The sequence below is a fragment of the Crocodylus siamensis genome, chromosome 9 (assembly GCF_052110815.1).
Source record: "Crocodylus siamensis isolate JL-2025a chromosome 9, ASM5211081v1, whole genome shotgun sequence".
Classification (NCBI taxonomy): Eukaryota; Metazoa; Chordata; order Crocodylia; family Crocodylidae; genus Crocodylus; species Crocodylus siamensis.
This window is the reverse complement of record NC_143403.1, coordinates 58,759,228-58,781,464: the sequence shown is the minus strand read 5'-3', so window position 1 is coordinate 58,781,464 and position 22,237 is coordinate 58,759,228. Positions and strand designations below refer to the sequence as shown.

The window sequence follows — 22,237 nt, the reverse complement described above, 5'->3', positions numbered from 1 at the left end:
AGAAATCAACATTTGGCTTGTAATTGAAGACTGATATGGAAGTCTCAAGAGTAGAAATAAGAAGAGAACCTTATATTATCAACTGCTTTTCATAAAACAAATGCAGCAACATCCTATATACAAACAGGTTCAATTAAATATTTAGCGATTAGGGGGTCAGGAACGCTGGCTTTACCTGGCTATGCAGAGCAGCTTGCACAAAGAGCATCCTTAAAAATACAACAATGCAGCCACACCCTTTTCCCATTAAATTATTTGCTTGATCATCAACATATCTTCCCAATCCACCACAACCTTCCTAATCTGTTTCATGCATCTGTTGCACCCTCTCTGACACAGAATGAAAACAATCCATGTCAATTTGCTAGCAACTCATCCTGCACAAGGAATAGGATTTCCAGCCTCTCCTTGGTTGTAAGACTGTCTACTCTCCTTAGATCAAAGAGAATGCTGGGTGAATACAATTCATTAACTATCCCTTAAACTAGACACAAATGAGCTGAGAGTCTGAGCACAACTAAAAGTAATTTAAAAAAAAAAGACTTAAAATTCTAAAACATGACAAGCCATTTATAATAGCCTACTCAAAAGTTACAGATTAAGTTATTACACCAACGTGCACACTTGTTATGGATCTTCTATCAAAACTTTGCTAGTTTCAGAAACGATAATTTTTTGCTGTTACCTGTGATCATCAGGGATGCTGGTCTTCTCTGATTTAAAAAAAATCCCCAATTTTTGGTTAAAAAAGTAACCTCAGATTGATATTCTCTGTGATTGAAATGAAACACCACTAATATACAGATATATATAGTGGTGTTTCATTTTAATCAAGGAAAAATGTGGATTTGGAGTTACTTTTTTTTTTTTTTTAAACCAAAACTTTGAGATTTTTTTTTTTTTAAATCAGAGAAACCAGGATCTCAGCTGATCATATATACAATACGATCTTTGACATCTTGATGCCACTTTGCAGTTACTAGTAACCTCACCGCAGATAAGAATCGTTAGCTCCTGGGTATATTTTTGCAACAACACAATAAGCATACTCTCTCAGTCTTTAAATCCCTCTCAAAAACAAACACACCTTTTGGTAGGTACGGAAAAACATTGCAGTAATAAAAGGAAGTTTAAGGGCAAATTAGTACTGTTTACGGTATATACCTGAATCAATACTACAACTTTGTTTTACCTGTGTGATACTGGCTGTGGTACTTGTATAGTTTCACCAGAACTGGAGAAGGTATTACAAGGAAATCTCTCAAGGAAGGACAGACGGAATGAACCACGACAGGGAACCTCTCACACAAACGACCTAGACCCTAAAACAAAAACAAACAAACAAAAAAATGTGGATACATTAAAACATCCCATTTGAAATGTTCTCACTGCATGAACAGACCTGTTTATTTCACCTGTGTGCTTGTCCCTTGCCCTTTTTTTGGTGCCTTCACAGGAGAGCGTCCAATACATTAAATCAGTCTAATTCCAGAGAATTCAGATTATGGGATAAATACATTCAAATGCTTGCTAAGCAGCCACAAGAAACAATATCTTTGCTATCCCACTTCTGAGTGCAGAATAACAGATGTGACCTGATTTTGTAAACAAAGTAAGCAGGTATCAAGAACTAGGCTGAGCACAGGACACTCATTTCTCCTTATTTTAAAATCTTTTTGTTCAGGACAGTTATCACACTGCTTATCCTGGAAAATAAACACATTGCCCACAAACCAGATACAGCACAGGCAAGCACTGCCGTGCTCACCTAAAGGTAATGGAGAAAGGGAAATTCAGTTTCTGGGAACTGTTCAAAACATTGCCCTCCACCCCAGCCTGCCACCAAAGGGGATACAGGTTTCCCTCGCTTTATGCTGTACATGCATTCCTGGAAAACGATGCATAACCCCAATTCACATAAAGAGAATCCACTTTACAAGGTAATAAATAGGGATACATTCAAAGACCTCGATTGTACTGATCCCCAGAACCACTCCTACCACTTTTACAAAGACTATTTTGATACTCACCAACAGCAGACAGTACACACAAGCACAGGGTGGTGGTGAATGTTACCATAATGGGGATGGCAACTACAGAAACCCCTGTTCCAGTCAACGAGTGAGAAGCACAGATCCACACAGGAGACACATTTTGGTGTGCATCACTCCCACAATTTGCTGCACAAAGCAGCTGACTGAAGGCTTCTACCACATTGATCGCATAAGAGAGAATTTACCTCACAATGAATTTTTGGAATAAAAAGGATCATCGCATAAGAGCGAATTTGCACATACAGAACCCACATAAAGTGAGGGGAACCTATAATTAATACCACTATGGGTATGCCTTTATAAAACACAACACTTTGCCTGCTAAGATTATTTCAATCCAATTCAATACTTTCCAAACCAACCGCTCAAGTATCACTAGATCACCAGCAGGCAAAATACGACCTGAGGGCCATATCTGGCCCGCCAGGTGAATTAATCCAGCCTGCGGGCAGGTGTAATTCACTGTATCTGGCCCAGCCCTGGGCTGCCCATGCACTGCCAGCTTCATCACACAGGGCTTGCCACAGGTAGGCACAGGGCTCGGGCATGCGAGCCCCATACGATGGAGCTGATGGTCCAGCCCTGAGGGACTCTATCACCTGGTGGGCAAGTCTCCTCCCATCCAGACCCATTGGTCTGGGACTTCAAATACTCCCCAAATCCAGGCAGGCATCCTATGTGTAAGCTCTAGGCCCAGAGGCTTTGGGGTTCAGATGCCTCCAGTCCAATCAACCGTCCAGTTCTACTCCATTTTTTACTGGTTATAACAAATCTGAACCCAAGGTCTTCAGAAGTGACCAGCTTGTACAATAACCACCCTGACTAAACTTCTCAGAAACAGCTCACGCAAAGTAGGCTTTGAGGACCACTAGGTCACTGATGTTTTACTTTCCTAGGCAAAAGACATTAACAAATAGTAATATAACAACTGCCTCATCTCTTAAGTAAACTCATCTGTAAAGATGCAAACAATTTTATTGACTGGTTGAAAAACTGAAATAAAAGTTTCTCATAAAAATGTTAAGGACAGACCTGCAAGCAGCAAATTAGCAGTGGCAAATGAGCAATAATGACTTTGCTAGAGGTCTTGGACTGCAGCTTTTCTGAGAGCTTGATGCACAGGTTTTCTGCACCTTTATTCCAAAAAAGAAAGAAAAGGAAACAATTAATGCGCAATGAATTTAGTATCATGTGCTCACTGTAGACCCTAAAGCAGATGAAGAATCTGCTAGATTCACCTACTTCAGATAACAGTGATGTAAATGAATGCTTTTGCTACCTATGTTGGCAGAAAAGATTTCAGTATCTGTATTAATACTGGTAATAAACAGTTCTTACAAAAATGGTTGAGATGATTATATCATTCGAGGTTGAATTCTGGGACATTTTATGTTTAAAATAGTCTACAAGTGTATTAAAACATAAGAATATCCTAATTTTATAAGAGGATAGAACTAAAATTAAGATTAAAATATAAAGGAAGGAGGAAAAAACACATCCATCACAAATGCATGCAAATGATCTTTCATCAACTGCTTGGAATGGAGAAAGAGTTATACAAGACATTTTTGAAGGATAAATAGACATCTTGCAAGTATAAAGATGTGCATTTTTCACCTTGTTCATCTTTCACAGCCCACACCATGAGATCCACACAGGCAGCATTAGCTTGGCAACGCAGTTTCAGGGGGCTTAGCTCATTGTGTAATCGATCCACATCATGGAGGATCTTCTGAAGTTCTGACTGGCTGCTGTTGAACTGTTCCAGCACAAAATCATGGATTTCCTTCACAAAGGAGTTCGGAAGATCTGAAAGAGTAGGAAGGCAAATTATTTCCAGAAGGAGGAGGGTAGTTGTGTCGCAAAACACAGTTTACAAATGAAATCAACTTTTATTTAATGTAAATTAAATACTTCATACAAGTATCTTTACTGCAGTGTTAGAGCAGGAGGTGAAAGCATCTCCTGACAAAGAACACTAGTAAATAGACAGGTTGAATGCTGGTTGGCCCACTCCCAGGAATTCAGTATAATAAATTTGTTTTAGACTGAAGTATTCCAAAGCAAACTGCACAAGATACATGCAACATCCATAAAATGCAGCCCGATCTTCAGCCACCTGAAGCAAAATATGCTATGCACGCACTGTTTTAGGATACCCCGCACCATATTACTTGAATTCATAAGGATCTAAGTTCCACACCTTTCATGTAATACAGCGTGTCTCTCAGCATTTTAAACTGGGCAACGTAAAGAGGGTCACTGAACGTTTTATAATAGAGATCTGCATTAGGACTCATCTGTAAAGATCAAAAACAGTGGTAAGCTTCAAAAGGAATATATAAAATATTTTTTCATATGAAATACTAAACAAATGAGACCTTTTTAGGTCAGGGAACTGCTATTTTCTATCCTGGAGATTTAGTTGTGATAACTGGCAGAATTTGCATTTCAATCACACACCACAGCAAAAAACTCATTTTCAGCTTTCACTGTTAATCAGAATGAAATCTATAACCACTGAATGCACTCAACAGGATTTAGGTAGCCTATTTAGACAAGACATCCTGGCAGGAATTATTATCTGAATATGGCCAGATCCAGAACAAGAGACACTAAAATAGTCTTTGTTTGGAACAGCAGAAGCTGAAGTTCAAGTTGTTTCCCCTCAAAGCCTACATTTAAAATACTACGGCACTAGGAAGAAGACTGTAGACAAGAACATGATCTTTTTCAACTAATGAAAAAAACTTGTCTGTTTTCTACAGCTCTGAATAGACTCTGTTCAGAACAGTTCCATGCCTAAAACTTATGAGAATCACTAGAGGAAATCCTGACAGAGGATGCAGGATAACTGCAAAACAGTGGAAAGAATCAAGAGGCCCACAAGATTTTTTTTTTTTTTGGCGAGAAAATCTCTACTGACAGAAATTGTCCACTGACTCTGAGAAGTGGAAACTTGTAGGAGGATATCTTGAAAAATATAGCACTATCAAGGACTTCCAAATCAGAAAGCAATGAAGAACAAACTAACACATTTGCTCAAAAGACTCTACTATATTTTTTCTGGCTTAAGAAATAAGAATAAAAAAAACCACAAAGGGATGCAATTTAATGCTCTTCACTTATGTTATTATACCTTACCTGAAAATAAATCAAAGTTTAATAATCAGTTTCAGATTCCCCACTGTTTGGAGTGTTGAGGTTCTAGGGGAATATTTGTTTTTAAACAAATATTAACATCATTAAAACATACCTCTGCAACTTCAGTTACAACTGCATCTAGGCTTTTGAGAAGTGTATCTCCAACAATCTGTTTTACCTATAAGGAAAATAGATGTTTGATATCATAGTTGGTGTTATCTTGCTAGAAGTTTTCTTTTCCAGAATCACAGTTTGGCTGGCCTAAGAAAGCACTGAATCATTTGGATGATAAGCATCAGGCTGCAATTAAGGCAGTAAAAAGTTAGGATGATCATAGAAATTACTGCATTTCCACTGCAAAGATGCAACGAGGCCCCAGTCAGTAAAATAGGAAGTGGACAGAGCCACCAAGCTCTGCCAGTAGATGTAATCCCAAGAGCAATACCCCAGCAGAAAATAATACTGTTCTCATTGCAAGAAAAACACTTATTATTTCAACCAGACACAAAAGACAAGCTACATCAGATCAACTGGCTTGGCAGATGCAGAGTAATGTGCTGGCAAAGCCCTCTTATTTTGCAAATTACTAATACTTCCTAAGACTTTCTGGCAATACTAACTGAAACCTGGTAAGAATTATGCAGAAAAAAATATCTTCCTATTTACATGCCAAGTTTAACACTGTATGCACAACTAGTAGACTGCTTACAAAATTACATTACACACCTTCAAAATTTCATTACAACCTGCAAGCTCACACAAAACCCCAAATCTGTCTCTCTCACAAGTCAGACCTGAATGCAGTCTTTAATGTGGCTCATACTGTACCATGTGGAGCAGCTGACGGAGCATTTCCAGTGGAATATTAAACTCCTTGTTGTTAATACCATTAAAAAGAGGAGACACAGAGAAGCTAGAGCTGATTGTAGAGAAATAATAATCAGGATCCAATGCACTCCCATCAGGTAGGTATGAACCTTATTGGAAAAAAAAACAAAACAAACCACAACAATCATTCTGTTATGCCTCAAAAGCTAAGGGACAAACCATAAATATAGAACATATTTTCATCTTAAATTTCTATGCCTGTCCCAAGTCCCTCAGCCTCTCCCCAAGGCCTGGAGGAAAGAACATACGAGAAGAGGCTGAAGGACTTGGAACTCTTCAGTCTGGAAAAGAGAAGGTTCAAGGGCACTCGGTGGCAGCCTACAATTATATAAGAGGGGTACATCAGGACCTGGGAGAACAACTGTTCACCAGAGCTCCTTAAGGGATAACAAGGTAACGGCCATAAACTTCAGGAAGGCCAATTGAGACCAGACATAAGAAAAATGTTATTTACGGTGCGAGTGTCCAGGGTCTGGAACAAACTCCCCCCAGAGGTGGTGCAAGCACCTACTCTGGACTCGTTCAAAAAAAACCATATGGATGTATTTGTTGCCAGGGTCACTTGATCCCAGCTGACTTGCTGCCTATGGCAGGGGGCTGGACTCAAATCTCACAAGGTCCCTTCCAGCCCCTAATGTCTATGAAATGTCCAAGGACTTGTTTCAGCTCTCAGTAGAGCCAAATCAGGCCCCAAAACTATAGTAAAAAGAAGCCAGAATCCTCTTATTTGATATTTTCTTACCCTCCAGGAAAGAGAAAGAATTTTTGAATTCATTTTGTTAATGGTCTATAGTAGCACTTGTCAACTTCTGCAGTTAAATTTGCATTAGAAGACTCAGTGTGCACTCAGGTTTGGGATGATAAAAATGTAACAATACTGGCTAACATTCATGAGAAAGATCTTGCAAAACTATCGTTTTAAACAAAACCACACAACCTCTCACATCTTAACAAAAGCCAATTTACACTTATAATTTGAAGGGCCAAGAGAAATCCAATTACAGTTTTCATTTCAGAGTAGTTGATTAACCTAGCAGCTCATTAATCAAGCTGCTTTTGCCACTTCATTCCTCTTCTGGGATTACATGTTTGTCTCTTGTAACTACTCAGCTAGGTGCATTAATGTAGTGTTTCACTTGTGATAAATGGACTCTCAAAATTGTACTATTTATTGATAAATCTGCTTTTTGGTCCCTTTGTCTAACACCTCAGCTTTGAGGGGAATAAAAACAATGAAGATCATCAATTCTCTTACTTCAAGATAAAAAGATGTTCTCAAACATGAGAAAAAAGAAAAAAAACACTATCACATACTTGTTTGGGTACATTAATAGGGGTAACTAAAGGTTTAGATGCCTCAGAAACACCTAATAGAAGCAAGTATTGAAAATAAAATACCTAACTAGCAGGAACATAGGCATGCTACAGTTCCCGTAATTCAGAATGCACAACTGTAACAGTGTACATCTATCCAAGCCAAGCAACCATGCACATCATCCAGCTGGGCTCTATTTTTATTAACAGCATAGGAGAAGAATCCTCCTCCGCTTGGCAATTTTTTAATTCAAAACATGAAACCTGGAGACTGTAGGTTAATGTAAAGAGGCAGGTGGACTGGGCAGGCATAAAAAGGGATTAGATGTATGTGTACAGTACCCAACACTGTCGTGCCGTATTTTTGGTTTGCTGTTAGGCAGTGTTGAAATAACCAGGAATAACAAAATAAGCAAACTGCACAGCATCCATATAACTGGGCCAGCCCACCATGGATAAATCCGGTTTTGTATCACATGACTGATTCTGGCTGGGGTGCTGGGTGCCTCAGCATGGGTGCTCTGCAGTGCACAGAGATAGGGCTGGCTGGCTCCCCCATCTCCACATGCAGCGCCCTGGCTGGCTGGGGCACAGGGTTCCTCCATGGGGGTGCTGCCTGCCAGCTAGCCCTGCACTGAAGCACCCTACGCCCCAGCCAGCTCCCTCTGCAACACATGGAGCAGCAGGACAATGTGTCCTGTTGCTAAGTACACAGGCAGGGGCGTGTACTGTGGCACAAAGCTGTGTTGCTGCAAAAGCACACCCCTGCGTATGTAGACATGGCCATAAGTACCAGACAAAAGCAAAAACGCCAATCATATGCCTATATGCCACACAGCAGTGTTGTGCAGAGATACCCAAAATAGCTCTGTATGCACTAGAAGCAGCATAGCTGTTACTGTGACACTGTTCAGAAGCCAGAGTTATCAGCCTGGATGCAGCATCATACTAGGGAAGCTATCCTGCTTCCAGTTGTGGAGCACAGATATGAAGTACTAGGTCAGGGCATCTCTGCATGACACTTCATTGTGCCTGTGGACAGCCTCCAAAAGACCCCAAACAGATAAAGACATTACTCTCATTTCACAAAAGCTGTGGAGTTTTGTTTTGTTTTTTTGGGAGGTGGAGGGAAGGGGGGAGGAGGAGAGAGGTTAGCCTAATATCCCATTAGTATATCCCGAATCCCACCTACCCACAATCAGAGTTCTAGACAAAACACAGTCTTTCACCATCTCCCTTGCAGTACTTTATTTTTTTGGATTCTTCTATGACTAGCCACTGTTTCAGCATGCGTTAGCAAGGATTACATAAGTGATAAACAACAAGTTTGTTCCAAATATAGTGGTTATTTGAACTGTGCTTATATAACCAGGCAAACAGGATTCAAAATTCCAATCCCCCATCTGCAGTTTTAGTCAAAGGGTGCAGTAGGATATAACCCCTTACACCTAATCTTCTAAACTGGGATAATTAAATCCTCTTGTATTAGGCACAGATGACTTAGCAGTCAACAAACAATTCTCTCTCAGAACTTAGTCAAAAAACACTGATGCCAGAAACCACTGATGCTGGCAGTAAAAACTACCCAAGAATTTGTTAATCTTTTATTTATCAGAACATTAGCCACAGAATTACTACAAGCAGCCACAAAGACAGAGAAAAGGGAAGGCAGGTTGGGTTTGTTAGCATCCCTGTGTATACGGATGACCAGTCAATTGTAGCATTCATGCAGTCTTTACCTTCAAAGTAATGAATAGCAGATCCACCTGGGGAACTGGGAGGGGGAATTCCACGTTCAGGACTAACCTGAAACACAAGACAACAGTCACTTTTTACTACCAAAGGCTCACAAAGCACACTCGCGTAACATGGGCTCAAACTTCTCTTAAATAAATATATTGAGAAAAACAAACAAACTTAATTAAGATTACTATTTCCCAAAGAATACTAGTCATTCCAACCCCCACTAACATCAACAAGAATTCTGAGTGCTCTGGATCAGGTCTCCCCACTGCAAATCTCAACCAAAACAGGAAGATAATGGGAATAGTAGCAAGTGTCTTAGTTAAAGGATGCCTTGATTATTAGGCCTGTGCAAAGCAGCTAGTATTTGCTTCAGATTCGGCTGATTTGGGGGACAGCGATTTGACTTGGCAATTCAAATCACTGTCTTGAATCGATCCAGACAAATCCGATTCGGAGATTTGGCTGTGGCTGAATCAGCCGAATCTCTGAATCACACAGGCCCCATCCCTCGCCTGCTCTCCCAGCCCCGGCAATGGCTGCCTCAGCCGCCCTAGCTCCTGACTCTTTGAAGGAAGAAAAAAAAGCTGACTGACTGGGTGCTGCCTGGTTGGGGCAATCCCCATTGCCCCCACTGTCCCATGCTGCATTGGGGCCTCTGCCACGAGCCCTCCCGCCCCCCACCATGGGTGCCCCACCCACCCCAGCTCTGGCCCTTTAAGGGAAAAAAAACCCAACAAAACCTCTGAACTCACAGGTTCCTGCCTGGCAGGGTGGGGGGGTGATCCCTGCTGCCCGGCACTGCATGGGAGCTCTGCATGAGCCCCGAGAAGTCCTGAGGCCACAGTAGGAGCTGGCGAGTCCGGGGGGGGGGAGCCTGTCTTTTTTTTCTTAAAGGGCCAAAGCTGAGGTAGACGAGGATTATGGGGCTCGTGACAGAGCCCCCCACATGGTGTGGGATAGTGGGGGGCAGCAGCAGGGATTACCCCCCCGCCTGGCAGGAACTAGTGAGTGGGAGATTTTTTTTTTAAAACACCGGGTGCTGGGCCAGCGGGGCAGCCATGGAGGGGCTAAGGGAGCAGGTAGGGGATGGGGCCTGGCAGGGGTCCCCCCCCCACTCCTCTAGCTGCCCCGCTCCTACTTACCAGCAACGAGTCCGGCTGCAGCTCCCTGTTGCAGCAGGCGGGGACTGCCCAAATGACTGAAGCTCTCCAAATTGGTTCATAGATTTCATAGACATTAGGGCTGGAAGGGACCTCGGGAGATCATCAAGTCCAGCCCCCCGCCCAAAGCCCAGGAAGTCAGCTGGGGTCCTAGGATCCCAGCAAGATAAGCATCCAATTTGCTCTTGAAGGTGTTCAATGTAGGTGCTTGAACCACATCCGATGGCAGGCCATTCCACACCATGGGGGCTCCGACAGTAAAGAAATTCTTCCTTATGTCCAGCCTGAAATGGTCTTGCAGTAGTTTATAAACACCATCAGGTTCTCATCTGCCCATTTGCTGAGCCTGTCCAGGTCAGCCTGAATAGCCCACCTGTCTTCAGGTGTGGATGCTTTGCCCCAAAGTTTGGTGTCATCAGTGAATTTGGCCAGTCCGCTTCTGACTCGAATGTCCACATCATTAAATGAAGATGTTGAACAATATGGATCCAAGGACAGAGCCTTGGGGGACCCCACTAGTCACAGGGCACCATGACGATTGATTTCTGTTAATTACCACCCTATGGGTCTGACCACCGAGCCAGTTCCCCAACCAGTGGATCATGGTGGACCCAAGGCCACAATTGGCCAGTTTTGCCAAGAGGTGAACATGGGATACCAGATCAAAGGCTTTTTGAAGTCAAGATATATGACTTCAATCTCTTCTCCCTTGTCCAGGTGATAGGTCACCTGGTTGTAGAAGGAAATGAGATTGGTCAAGCAAGACCTACCCGCAACAAACCCGTGCTGGCTATCCCTCAGGATGTTGGCGTCGGCCAGTCCATTAAGGATGGCCTCTTTAATAAACTTTTCTAAGACCTTCCCCAGGATAGAAGTCAGGCTGATGGGCCTACAGTTAGCCAGATCCACTTTCCTCCCTTTCTTGAAGATAGCCAGTGGCCTTCTTATAGCCGGATAGCCAACTTTGACAGTCTCAGGAGGCTTGTCAGTGAGACCCTAAGGGACCACGACACTTAATAACCAGCTACATCCTTACTGTTGCTAAGGGAGGGCTAAAAAATTTAAACTGACAGTTTAAATCTGTTCAAATGTGGCATTAAATGACCGTCAGCATACCCAATTCTTTTTGCCTCCCAAATAACACCAAATGATTAAACATTGACTTCTCTGTTAAGTAGGTCATACTAACCTGAGAGATGCTGGACACACTGCTGGCCTTTCTCTTTAAGGTTCCTTCCTGACAGACAGCGAGTAGAGAGCTGGGAAGAATTGATCTAAAGTCATTAAAAGAACGCCTGCGAATTCCTTCCAGCTCTTCAGGGACCCTCAGCGAATGTGGAAGAACTTTAGGGAACAGCTTTGAGAGAAGAGCTTCTTCTGAATTGTTATAGCGACCAAATGCTCGTGAAATTCCAATCAGGCATGCCACTGCATACTTGCATAAATATTCTGGAAAACAAAATTAGGTAACACCACTTTCTTATTGCAACATATTATCAGATGCTTAGGACTTTCTGTCATCAGCACTGTTACCAGCTCATTAGAAGCATAATAGCATTATGGGCCTCACAAAGCTAACCTTGCATAACTAGAAAACCAACAGATGTGCATATCTTAACTGAAAATGATTTTGCCACTTCAACATTTACCAATCGGCATAAAACAATGAAATAAGTGGGGGATTTTTGTTTTTGTTATCAAAAACAGGTCAAAGGGGGAGTACTAATTATATAATATACCTTTTAAAAAGGATGATGATGAAGGTTAGAGAAGAAGTGAAGGCCAGAGGCAGCCCCAATAAAGATGTAGCACTAATTTAAAGAAGAGAAAAGTACTGCTTCATTACCTTTATCCTGAACTTGTGGGGACTGACACATTCCCAGCAGGAACTGCATCACTTGTAGAACTGCCTCCAAAATCTAAAAACAAAGGCAGACATATAACATCCCTCCTAAGCCTTTAAATCCTGGTGCATATCAGCTCATTACATGAAGTCAAATACTAGTATTTGCAAGTACTAACTGTAGGCAGTCTATCTTTTAAATTGAAAGGGTTGTTTACATCATGTAATGAAAAGATATACTTTCAAACACATTTGATTCAGGGCAGCCTTATAGTGCATGCAATATCCTTGGCCAACTTGTATATAACGGCATGTTCAGGTCACTGTGTTCCCAACTCTGCTATAAAACACATTAATTCTAAGCCACTGGGCCTGCTTACGGACAATATTTTTGGGCTCCAACTTGAAAATTTACTAAGTAATTTTTGAGTACAACACAGCTATTCATTAACACACATTCATTACTTAGAATGGCTCTGAAAGCTGCTCTAATTAAAGCACTGCCGTGTCTCAGGCGTCAGCATCTCTGCACTTCAAAAATGGCAGTGGGAGCACTTGAACTAAAGCTTGGCAAAATGAGCTTTAGTTCAAGTGCCCTCACTGCCATTTTTGAGCACAGGGACACTGACACATGAAACGTAGAAGGCTGCTGGCATGTGGCAACTGCCACGTTCCAGCCAACTCAATTAATTGAGTCTGGTCTGACATGCTGCAATTACAGCGTGTTGGAGTACCCTCCATACTCATGTAAAGGCACGCTATGAAGCCACACCCTGAAGATCATCAATAAACTCTACCTGCTCCCTCAGAGTGGCATCCCGATAGGCAACATCTGACAACAAAGTCACCAAGCAGAAGCTGAAGATTTCTGCAACTGGAAGTATGCCTAGAAAATAAGAGGGGAAAAGGAAAATACAATTGCACAATAGTATTAGGATCAGCTATATGAAAACAAGTAACATAATTGGTCATAATGCACTCTTATCAATGCCTCATAGGATCTCTGAACCATGCAATTCAGTGGACAAATACTACGTACTAAAAGATTTACTTGGTATCCCTTAGCCAATAACCAGGAAAGCAACATAGATATAAGAGTCCTTGGATTTCAGAATAATAAAAGGTTTCTTGGTTCACATGTAAGCTGCAGAAGAGGAATGTTCTCAGTCAGTCATTCAGCATTAACACTTAAACAATACGATTATTTTCAGTTGAAACTGCGAGGAGTTGGAACTTTTTTAAAGATTGAAATCAACATGTTAATAAAAAAAACAAAGGACTGTGATATGAGTAGAAACATCTGCTGTTTGGAACAATCATGCTTACTACTTGCTAATAAACCTAGTACATAGGATACAGAAAAAAGTAAGTCTTTCTACCATTTGGGGGAGAGGGGGAACCCTACTCTTGTAACATTTGTAAAGGCTGAAGAACCAGTCCCTTGAAGGGGAGTGACATGAGGCATGACATGGTGCACGGAGTCTCTACCCTCTTAGAAAGTGCCAGCTCTTATTTTCTACTCATTTTTGACTACAGAAAAATAATTGAGCAATTCTTCTGTTGCAAAAATCTTCAAGAACAGAACAGATCAGAATGGGTTTAACCCTGGATTCCTATTTGAAATTTCTGAGTTTATCTTCTGAATTATGTCTGCACACCTAAGAGAGCTAACACTGTGTAGCACCCAAGGATCTCGAGGAGCCACAGGATCCTGCAGCACCCTGATTGAGAATCCTTGGCACAGAGTAACAATTTTGGTGACAAAGTACATTCTGTTATTAATGCCAAAAATGGATAGGAGCATAGGCAAGACAATAGCATATTATGAAGCATGTGCACTAAGAAAACTCTGTTAGGTGGGCAGAGATTCTGGTTTACACAGCCTATTAGTGAAATGGAAAGCCCTAAGTATTTCAATTACATTTTAGTAACAGTACCAGTAATAACAGTAGCATGCACTTTTTAAGAGCACTTCCTGATTTCAAAGCACTCTTACAAATATTAACAAAATACAGGTTAAAATATTCATTGTGGGATTCTTAGATCCATGTTAAAGACAGATAACATAAAACCCTAAAAAAAAAAAGTGATGTAAATAGCATATCAGTATAAGAGCTGCAATCAGAAACCAAGAGTTCTGACTCCCATTCCCCTTCTCCTGCTACAACCCCTCTACTACCAATTTCATCCTAAGATGTGGCAGGTATTAAATTATTTGGAGAGCACATCCAAGTAGAGAGCAGCCAAGCAGGTGAGCCGAGAGCAATTCAACTTTCTTTCTTGCCTCTCAGGAAAAATCAATTTTACTACAGTCCCACTCTGCTGCAGGCAGTCATATCAAGAGTAAAGGGAACAATAAGGCTGATAACTTCCTCTTGTACTAAGTCCTGAATTGTCCAAGTCAGTTCTATGCCCCAACTGCATTTACTGAGTAACAACAAACTTAAAGCCACCTCTTCCTTTCCGTGCAGTACTTTCTTCTATCCATTGTACTTTAGGAAGACCCCTCAGAAGCCGGAGAAGGTAAGGCACCACACTATCTTTGTGCTGAAAGAGAAAGCATTTATTTTAAACAGAGTACAAAGAAAGAACGCCACAATTGCAATGGACATTAGATGCACACAATTCATCCAGGGATTACTCACAACCTACCTGAATACTGCGAAAGCAATTTAACATAGGCAAGTCACCTAACTAATGCAATGCTATAGATTGCAATAGATTCATCTATCCAACTGCTGATGAGATGGGACACTGCTTCACCATCCTATGAATCAGTTTAGTCTCATCATGCAACTTGGTCTGGCTCACTGACTGGCACCTGCACTGAGAGGCAGAACAATTGAGCAAAATGATTTTAAGACGGACCTGGAAAATCCTAATCCCAAACCTCTCTCAGACTCGCTCCTAAAGCCTTCTGTAAGCCACTTGAGGTACTGTACAGATAGGTTAATTTTCCAGTTTGTAATTTAAAAACAATTACTACCCTCCCTCACAGCTGATAAATTAATATTTGTTCAAAGCCTTTCAAGATGTAAAGCTTCAGAAGAACTGTAAGTAGTCTGTTCACTCTTTATCAAATAGTTCACACTACTAACTAAAGAACAAATCAAGAAGTGAACAAAGTAGCTAACAGTTTAACATGTTCACTGATACAACAAGACGACATGACTAAACCCAAGGGCCCAAGCCAGAACCCACTGAGGGAAACAAAAAGATTTGCATCAAGTTCTATATATATAAGCTTTGTATCAGGCCCTTGTAGGCATGACACCACTCTCAGATCAGGGTAATGCTTTATGCTGAGGTCACAAAAGCTGCATGTCCGTCTGTCTGACAAAGACAAAGATTAACCACAACCACATTTCAGGTTTATATTTTCAACTCTGTCCATTTCTAAAAACGGAAATGAAACTATGGCCTCGATTTCAGAGACAAAACTTAAGTCCAAACCTGACTAGGGCTTGTGAAAATTAGGCTAGTGATTGAACCTGTTTTTGAGAAAACACTTTGAGCATCAGGCTTGTCGCTCTATACATTATATTCATCACAAGCAACAAATTGACGGCAATCTTGTTTTACTTTCAAAGCCTTTCAGATGGGTCCTTAATACTAATACCTTGCCACAGAAATACTCTTTTTGGGAAGGGAGGGTTGCAATCTTGGAACCAGAAAAAAAAACCCAAATCCTACATTAAATGTCAAATACCTACTATAACATACTTAAATTTTATTACAAAAAATATTTGTCATGTTTTTTTATTTGTGTACTGTATTTAAAGGGAAATGCATAACAACTCAAAAATAAAGTATTATTCTTGTATATTGTATATGGGGGGTGGTTGGGGGCAGGGGTGAGTGTGTATGTGTAGGGTGGGGTGTATGGTATGATATGGGGTGGATGTGTATGGAGGGTTTGTGAGGCAGTGACCTAGGGTATGTTGGGGGGGTATATCTGTGGGGGGTTGGAGGGCTAGGGTGTAGGTATGTGAGGTGTAAGGGAGGCTGGGGGAGTGTATGGGGGTACCGCATGGCACACAGCCCCCACTGCAGGCAGCAGCAGCAGGCACAGGTACTCGGTGCACTTGTGCCCCATGCAGGTGCTGGCGCCTGGTGGCATCCAGCTCTGGCCAGTGCTGCACATCCTGGTGAGGAGCAAGCCTGCCTGGCCCACCTCTAGTGTAGGGGCTCTGCACTTGCAGCTCCCACACTCATGCAGTACTGAGGAAGCCCCACACCAGAGCTGGCTGCCTTTGCCATGCAGGACTCTGCGGGAAATGGAGGGGAGTCCTGCTCCCTGCAGAGTCCCAGGACCTGCATGGCAGGGGGCAGGGAAGGCAGCCAGCTCCAGCGTGGGGCTTCCCTCGGTACTGCGCAAGTGCGGAGGCTGCAGGCACATGGCATGGAGCCTCACGATACAGGTGGCCCAGACAAGCTGCACACCTTGCCACCACGTACAGTGCTGGCCAAAGCTACATACTGCTGGGCACCAGCACCTGTGTGGGGCACAAGCACCTCAAGCACCCCTGCCTGCTGCTGCTGCCCAGAGCAGGAGCTGTGCACTATCCAGGGAGGTATACGGCTCCCCACCCCACCATGCTTCCCCACAAGCACAGCCTAGTCAGCCAAGCTCTGTGCTCCTGCTGCCCACCAGGCACCACCCCTGCACTGCTGCCAGCCCCACACTCTCAGCCCCAATCAGCTGCAGCTCACCCCGCCACTTCCCTACCTGTTGCTAGCAACAAGCGAGATGCCAGGGAAACCCAGCAGGTCCCTCTGGGGCGGTCGCAGCAGCCACAGCCACCACCGCAGCCCCTCCTGGAAGCTGCTGTTGGCTGGGCCAGACCCTGCCGCTCACAAGGGTGGGAGTGAGGCACAATAGGGTATGCTGGAGGGGAAGTGTATACATGGGCACCTTACTCACACCATCTTGGGTGGAAGAGCTGGGCAGGGTACAATTTGTTGGTGGGTGCCCATGGGCCAGATGGAAGTGCCTGGTGGGCTGGATCTGGCCCACAGGCCGTATTTTGCCCACCCCAGTTTAGCCCATTGGATCATGGCTTATCATTAAGACTCCTCAGTGCTGAAGTTATACAAAACCCATCCCCCAAACACCTATAGTCCAGTCAGCAATTCAAGACTCAATTCAAGAGTCCTTCAGCTAGAGGTGGCTAACTGAGGAAGAAAATTTTACCTGAAGATCAGATTCAACAAGAAAAATCCCCAAAGCTATCACAGCATCCCTGCGGCGCTCATCTAGTTGGAAAACCCCATGGAAATCCACTGGGCACATACACAGCAGCTTCTGTACCTGCAGAAAATTTGAGAATACACCATTAAGGAACACAAAATAATTATATGGTAAAACTGTGCCCACCAACAGCAATAGGTAGCCCTGAGAAACATCCACAAGAGGCCCCTAACTTTTCACTGCCAGAAATTAGAGATGTCAAAGCCCTGAACTCCATATGCCCATTTTCCCTGCCAAAAGAGGTTGCTTCCATAAAGGCAATTTTCTAGCCTTTTTAAAAAGTACACTGCAGCCAGGGGAGCAGGATGTCAGAATTTCCTCAGAGCAAGTCCAACACCATTGTGCACATGCTCACAGCAGAATGATTTACTTGATGGATTATATCAGTTCAGTTGCATCAATTCCCTTATCTCCAGCTTTAGCTGGCACCAATATTTCTATTTTCTGGTGACAGCCAAAGGCCCACATCAAATGACCTTTATTCTTCAATCTATTAAAATCAACATATTCAGGTCCCTAAGAGAATTTGGGAGTGGTAAATAGCAGGCCAGACACGGAAAAGAATGGATGTCATACTTCCACTTTCATAATTAGGGCAAATTAATTTTCTTTCACACACAAACAGTTTTTTTAGCCTCCAAGAATCCTTTCCCACTATTTTGAAACCATTTAGGAACATCACATATGACAGGACCCAATTCAGCATTCGTTCTACATTAAGAACTGGCTCTCACCGAGGTTACAGACAGTTCTGGATGTGCAAGAAATATGCAATAAAGCCATATTAGATTTGCTCATCTCCAGCATAAACAAAAATCTTTTCTTAATTGTGGGTGTACATAGGTATTATCAGTCACCGAACTGTTTCCCACATGCATAAATATTGCTACAGTATGCTGTACTGCTCGGGAGAGTGGTAAATTGCTGAAATCTTTATAATTATATAAAAGATTAAACTGCCTAGGCCAAGTATTATTTCTCCATTACTTTGTAGTACTGTAACTGCCTCCATATTCGCTGAATGAACAGCTAGTGAATACACAAGATCTTACATATCTACTTTTTTATTATTTAACATAAAGATTGAAAATATAAAGACAAGAGGTCAAAGAGACCTGACTTTCAAAGATGCTGAGCACTGACAGCTCTCACTGACATTAACACGTACCAACAGAAGGTTGCATCGATTTCAGCAGAGGATAGCACTTCTGAATGTTGGGTCACTTCTTATTTTGGTACCTAACTTTTAGCACTGAGGAGTGAAACTTTTGACCAAATTATTTTTCCATCTGAAAGCATTAATTTCTACTGTTGGCTTGAAATAGAGCATATGTGATTTCTTTTGTTTTTATTATTATTATACATCATTACCAAGAAGGATGCTCAACATCAATGACATGCGTCATTTAATAGGGAAATCTTAATTGCAAGTTATTACACTTCATGGTTCTCTTCACCTAAACTTTTCAAGTAATACTTATCAGATTTTTTAAAATGGCCACAATTGTATATGTTGATTTATAATTAAACTGAACAGCACTCCCAAATACAACTAGAAAACACAAAAACTATTTACAATACAGACACTTAGCTAATACTATACACAAAAAAACAATTTTCCATCTACTTTCTCCACAACAAGTTGCTGCTGACAGGTACATTCAGAACAGGTACCTTGAAAGATCATGGCTATAAAAAGTGTTGAAGAACTCTGCAGTCCTGGCATGTGATATTTGCAAAATAATCATACAGTTCTGCAAGCCACAAGGGGTTTTTTTGGTGTTATCTTGTATGAGACTGAATGTATAGTTGGGAAAGATATTACATGAGGTTTTGGGCCCAAGGAGTAAACTTGGTCCCATAAAAGAGAACACAACCCTCCCCTCCCCGCCCCACACACACCTTGCTTCATGCATGGTTCCTGGCCCATCATAGTAGCAGCAGAACTCTAAACCATGTACTGTAATTCTGTACAGTCTTCCAAAGTACCACATATATTATCAGGCTCAGTGCTTAAAAACGTGCACATTCTCATTAAAGTCAAGGGGGTTATTCACAGTTTGCAGTCAGGCTCTTAAACTATACTTCCAGTAAACCAAATTGCAGCCCCTCTCAATTTTCATCACCCAAAACACTGCTTTGATTAAAAAACAATGTCAACTCAGATTTGAAATAACTATTTCCCTAAACAATTGGAAAGGAAAACATTGTAAGGCTAACAGAGTCTGCAGATGAAACGGCTGTTAACAAACAGAAAGGAAACGGACAAAATGAACTTTCCATTAACCCTTGACTGTGGGAAAAGTAAAAAAAGGGGCATACGATGACAACCTGGATTTTTTTTTAATTTCTCTTAATAAATGAATGTATCCTTTCATTAACATACATCAGAAGAGTACCACTTGTGTATCTTATTGCTCAAAATATATTCACACAACTTGAAATGTAACAGAGCTGTCTCTATGTTCACATAGAACAAGAACCTGCTGAATGCCCAAGGAAACTGAAGACTTGGATCCTTGATCTTTCCCACCTCCTAATTACACAAACCTGCAATGGAGAATAATTCTCTTGCATTACCCAACACAGTGAAAGGTAACTTAATTTTGTCCCTTGTTTTTAATACCTACAGTTGGATTGTAACAAGTAAACTAATTTGTTATAAATTTAAACTGACAGCATCTCTGAAGGTCTGGAAACAACCAATAACATTGCTGCCTTGATGGTATCTAAAAGTATTTTAGGAGAAGCCGATAGATTTATTTATGGTTAACTGTGGCATCAATGACAGATTTTGAAATGGCCCAACATTATTCACTTAAAAATATATATACGACAGCTAGCCAGGGACAAGCTGTACATTATCTGTGTTAGTGAAGGATTTTCATATTGGGGAACTTATCAGTTCCTCATCAAGTTATGTCTTAATTCATACTTTGCCTCAAACAGCTTTATGTGCAGTAATAAACTCTGGAATCAGACTGTCTGATGTTATCATTGATAACTGGGGGAAAACCTCAAAGGTCTGACAAACTAACTGTCCTCCAGAAGCAACAAACACCTGCATTACATTGTTATTCTAGAACTAATACCTGCATATTGTGTTTTTTCTTGCACAGATTATTATCCTCACTAGACATTTTTAACTTTGAGTTAATTCACTGCAATTCACTTGTGGTAAGAAATCTATTACAGGCATATCTACAGGCCTAAGCAGAAGCAATGCTCCACTTGCACAATGTCCTACTTAGCATCCTTGTAAGACTGTTTGCAACAGGATTTAGTATAGTCTCATTAAGCAAGTTTACTTGCTATCAGTTCAGATGTATATGCTCCAAAACACATGAAGGTGCCTTACTTTGATTCAACCTGACACAGGGAACAAGAGCTTGTTTTCTTTTACGCACCACAAAGCCAGGCCAAATTACCATGATGCTAGTTATACCTCTAAACTATAACCTGTATCTTGGGAAACATTTTCACCCAGCAGCTCACAGGAATTTCTCTGCTTTGAGAATAAAGAGGGGAAAATCTAACTGAAACCGTTAGCCAGTTCAGGGTTAGGGTCCTGCTGTATCCCAGCTCTCTGCTTTTTTTTTCCCCCATAAAGATGGTCCACACTTAGGGCTCAAATTATGGGGGCTAAGTCCCCCCATAAGAGACAAGTGCCCCCTATTGGATTTTAAAATCATAACCTGGAAAGATCTCCTATCATCAGATTGCTCCTTCACTTAGGGCATTCTGATGGGCTGCTGCCCCCCAACTCAAAGTATAATTTGAACCTGCCTACAACACACATGGAGCCAGCACCCACAAACACAACACGATCCAAATGCATGATGACGTCCCCGTTCATACGTGACACCTGTTCTAGCCTCCCCCCTTATGTAACATGCACTCTCCCTGAAGGATGCCCACCCCACACCCAACACGCCCCCCCATGCAACATCCCTGCACACAGCACACCTGCCCTGTCCTCTCACTGATATAACACAGGACTCACATGCAGGGCATCTCCCTCTGTCCCCTACATACATGACACCACCCACAACACACAACCATCTCCTGACACACTGGACACAACACCCCCCCAGACAACACCCACCTCATCTCCTCCACATGACACCTGCCTGCAGCACACACAACATGCAATGCATATGCACAACACTCATCCCTAGCACACGTGTGACACCTCACACATGAGACTCACTCTTGGCTGGAACACACCACGCAACACACACCCCACACCACCCATGCACACGACACTCGCCTCAGTGTGTACACCCCACCCCACGCAACGCCACGCCACCCATGCACACGACACCCGCCCCAGCAGACACCTGCCCCCAGTGCGCACACCCCACGCCACCCACGCACACGACACCCGCTCCGAGGTGCACACACCACACAAAGTGCACACACAACCCACCGCCAGCGCGCACACGACACGCAGCATGAAACACGCAACACCGCCCTTGCCCGCAGCTGCCCCGCCCCGCAGCACCTTCTCCAGGGGCGCGGGTCTCTGCACGGCCAGCGAGCGGGCCAGCGACAGCACCGTGTTGAAGTAGAAGCCCCGCGACGAGCCCGAGCCCGAGCCCGAGCCCGACCCGGAGCCGCTGCCCCCGCGCCCTGCAGGCGCCACCAAGGCAGGGGCCGTCGCTGCCGCCACCGCCGCCACGGCCGGCGCCGCCATGTTGCAGGCGGCAAGCGGAGCGCGGGGGCAGAGCCGCCCTCGGCGTCACCAGTGCCCCGCGCCTCTCGCGAGAGCCGCCCCCGACCGACCCGCAACCAGTATGGCGCCTCCTACGCCGGCTTCACCAGCTGAGGGGCGGGG

The 22,237-nt window shown here is 42.8% G+C and overlaps 1 protein-coding gene across 2 annotated transcripts in view; it reads right to left on the bottom strand.

The window, feature by feature from the left end:
• PI4KA (phosphatidylinositol 4-kinase alpha) overlaps window positions 1–22,137 on the bottom strand; it is an 86,664-nt gene extending 64,527 nt beyond the window's left edge. For both annotated transcript variants that reach the window (XM_090063926.1, XM_090063927.1), the window contains exons 1-13: window positions 21,905–22,137; window positions 17,344–17,460; window positions 14,603–14,696; window positions 12,947–13,035; window positions 12,153–12,225; window positions 11,496–11,755; window positions 9,140–9,206; window positions 6,027–6,175; window positions 5,311–5,376; window positions 4,258–4,354; window positions 3,672–3,863; window positions 3,087–3,187; window positions 1,193–1,322 (exon numbers count right to left, since the gene is read on the bottom strand). In XM_090063926.1, coding sequence (XP_089920052.1) covers window positions 1,193–1,322; window positions 3,087–3,187; window positions 3,672–3,863; window positions 4,258–4,354; window positions 5,311–5,376; window positions 6,027–6,175; window positions 9,140–9,206; window positions 11,496–11,755; window positions 12,153–12,225; window positions 12,947–13,035; window positions 14,603–14,696; window positions 17,344–17,460; window positions 21,905–22,096 — 1,627 coding nt within the window. In that variant the 5' untranslated portion in view covers window positions 22,097–22,137. The remainder of the gene's footprint in view (window positions 1–1,192; window positions 1,323–3,086; window positions 3,188–3,671; window positions 3,864–4,257; window positions 4,355–5,310; window positions 5,377–6,026; window positions 6,176–9,139; window positions 9,207–11,495; window positions 11,756–12,152; window positions 12,226–12,946; window positions 13,036–14,602; window positions 14,697–17,343; window positions 17,461–21,904) is intronic.
• Between the last annotated feature and the right edge of the window lie 100 nt (window positions 22,138–22,237).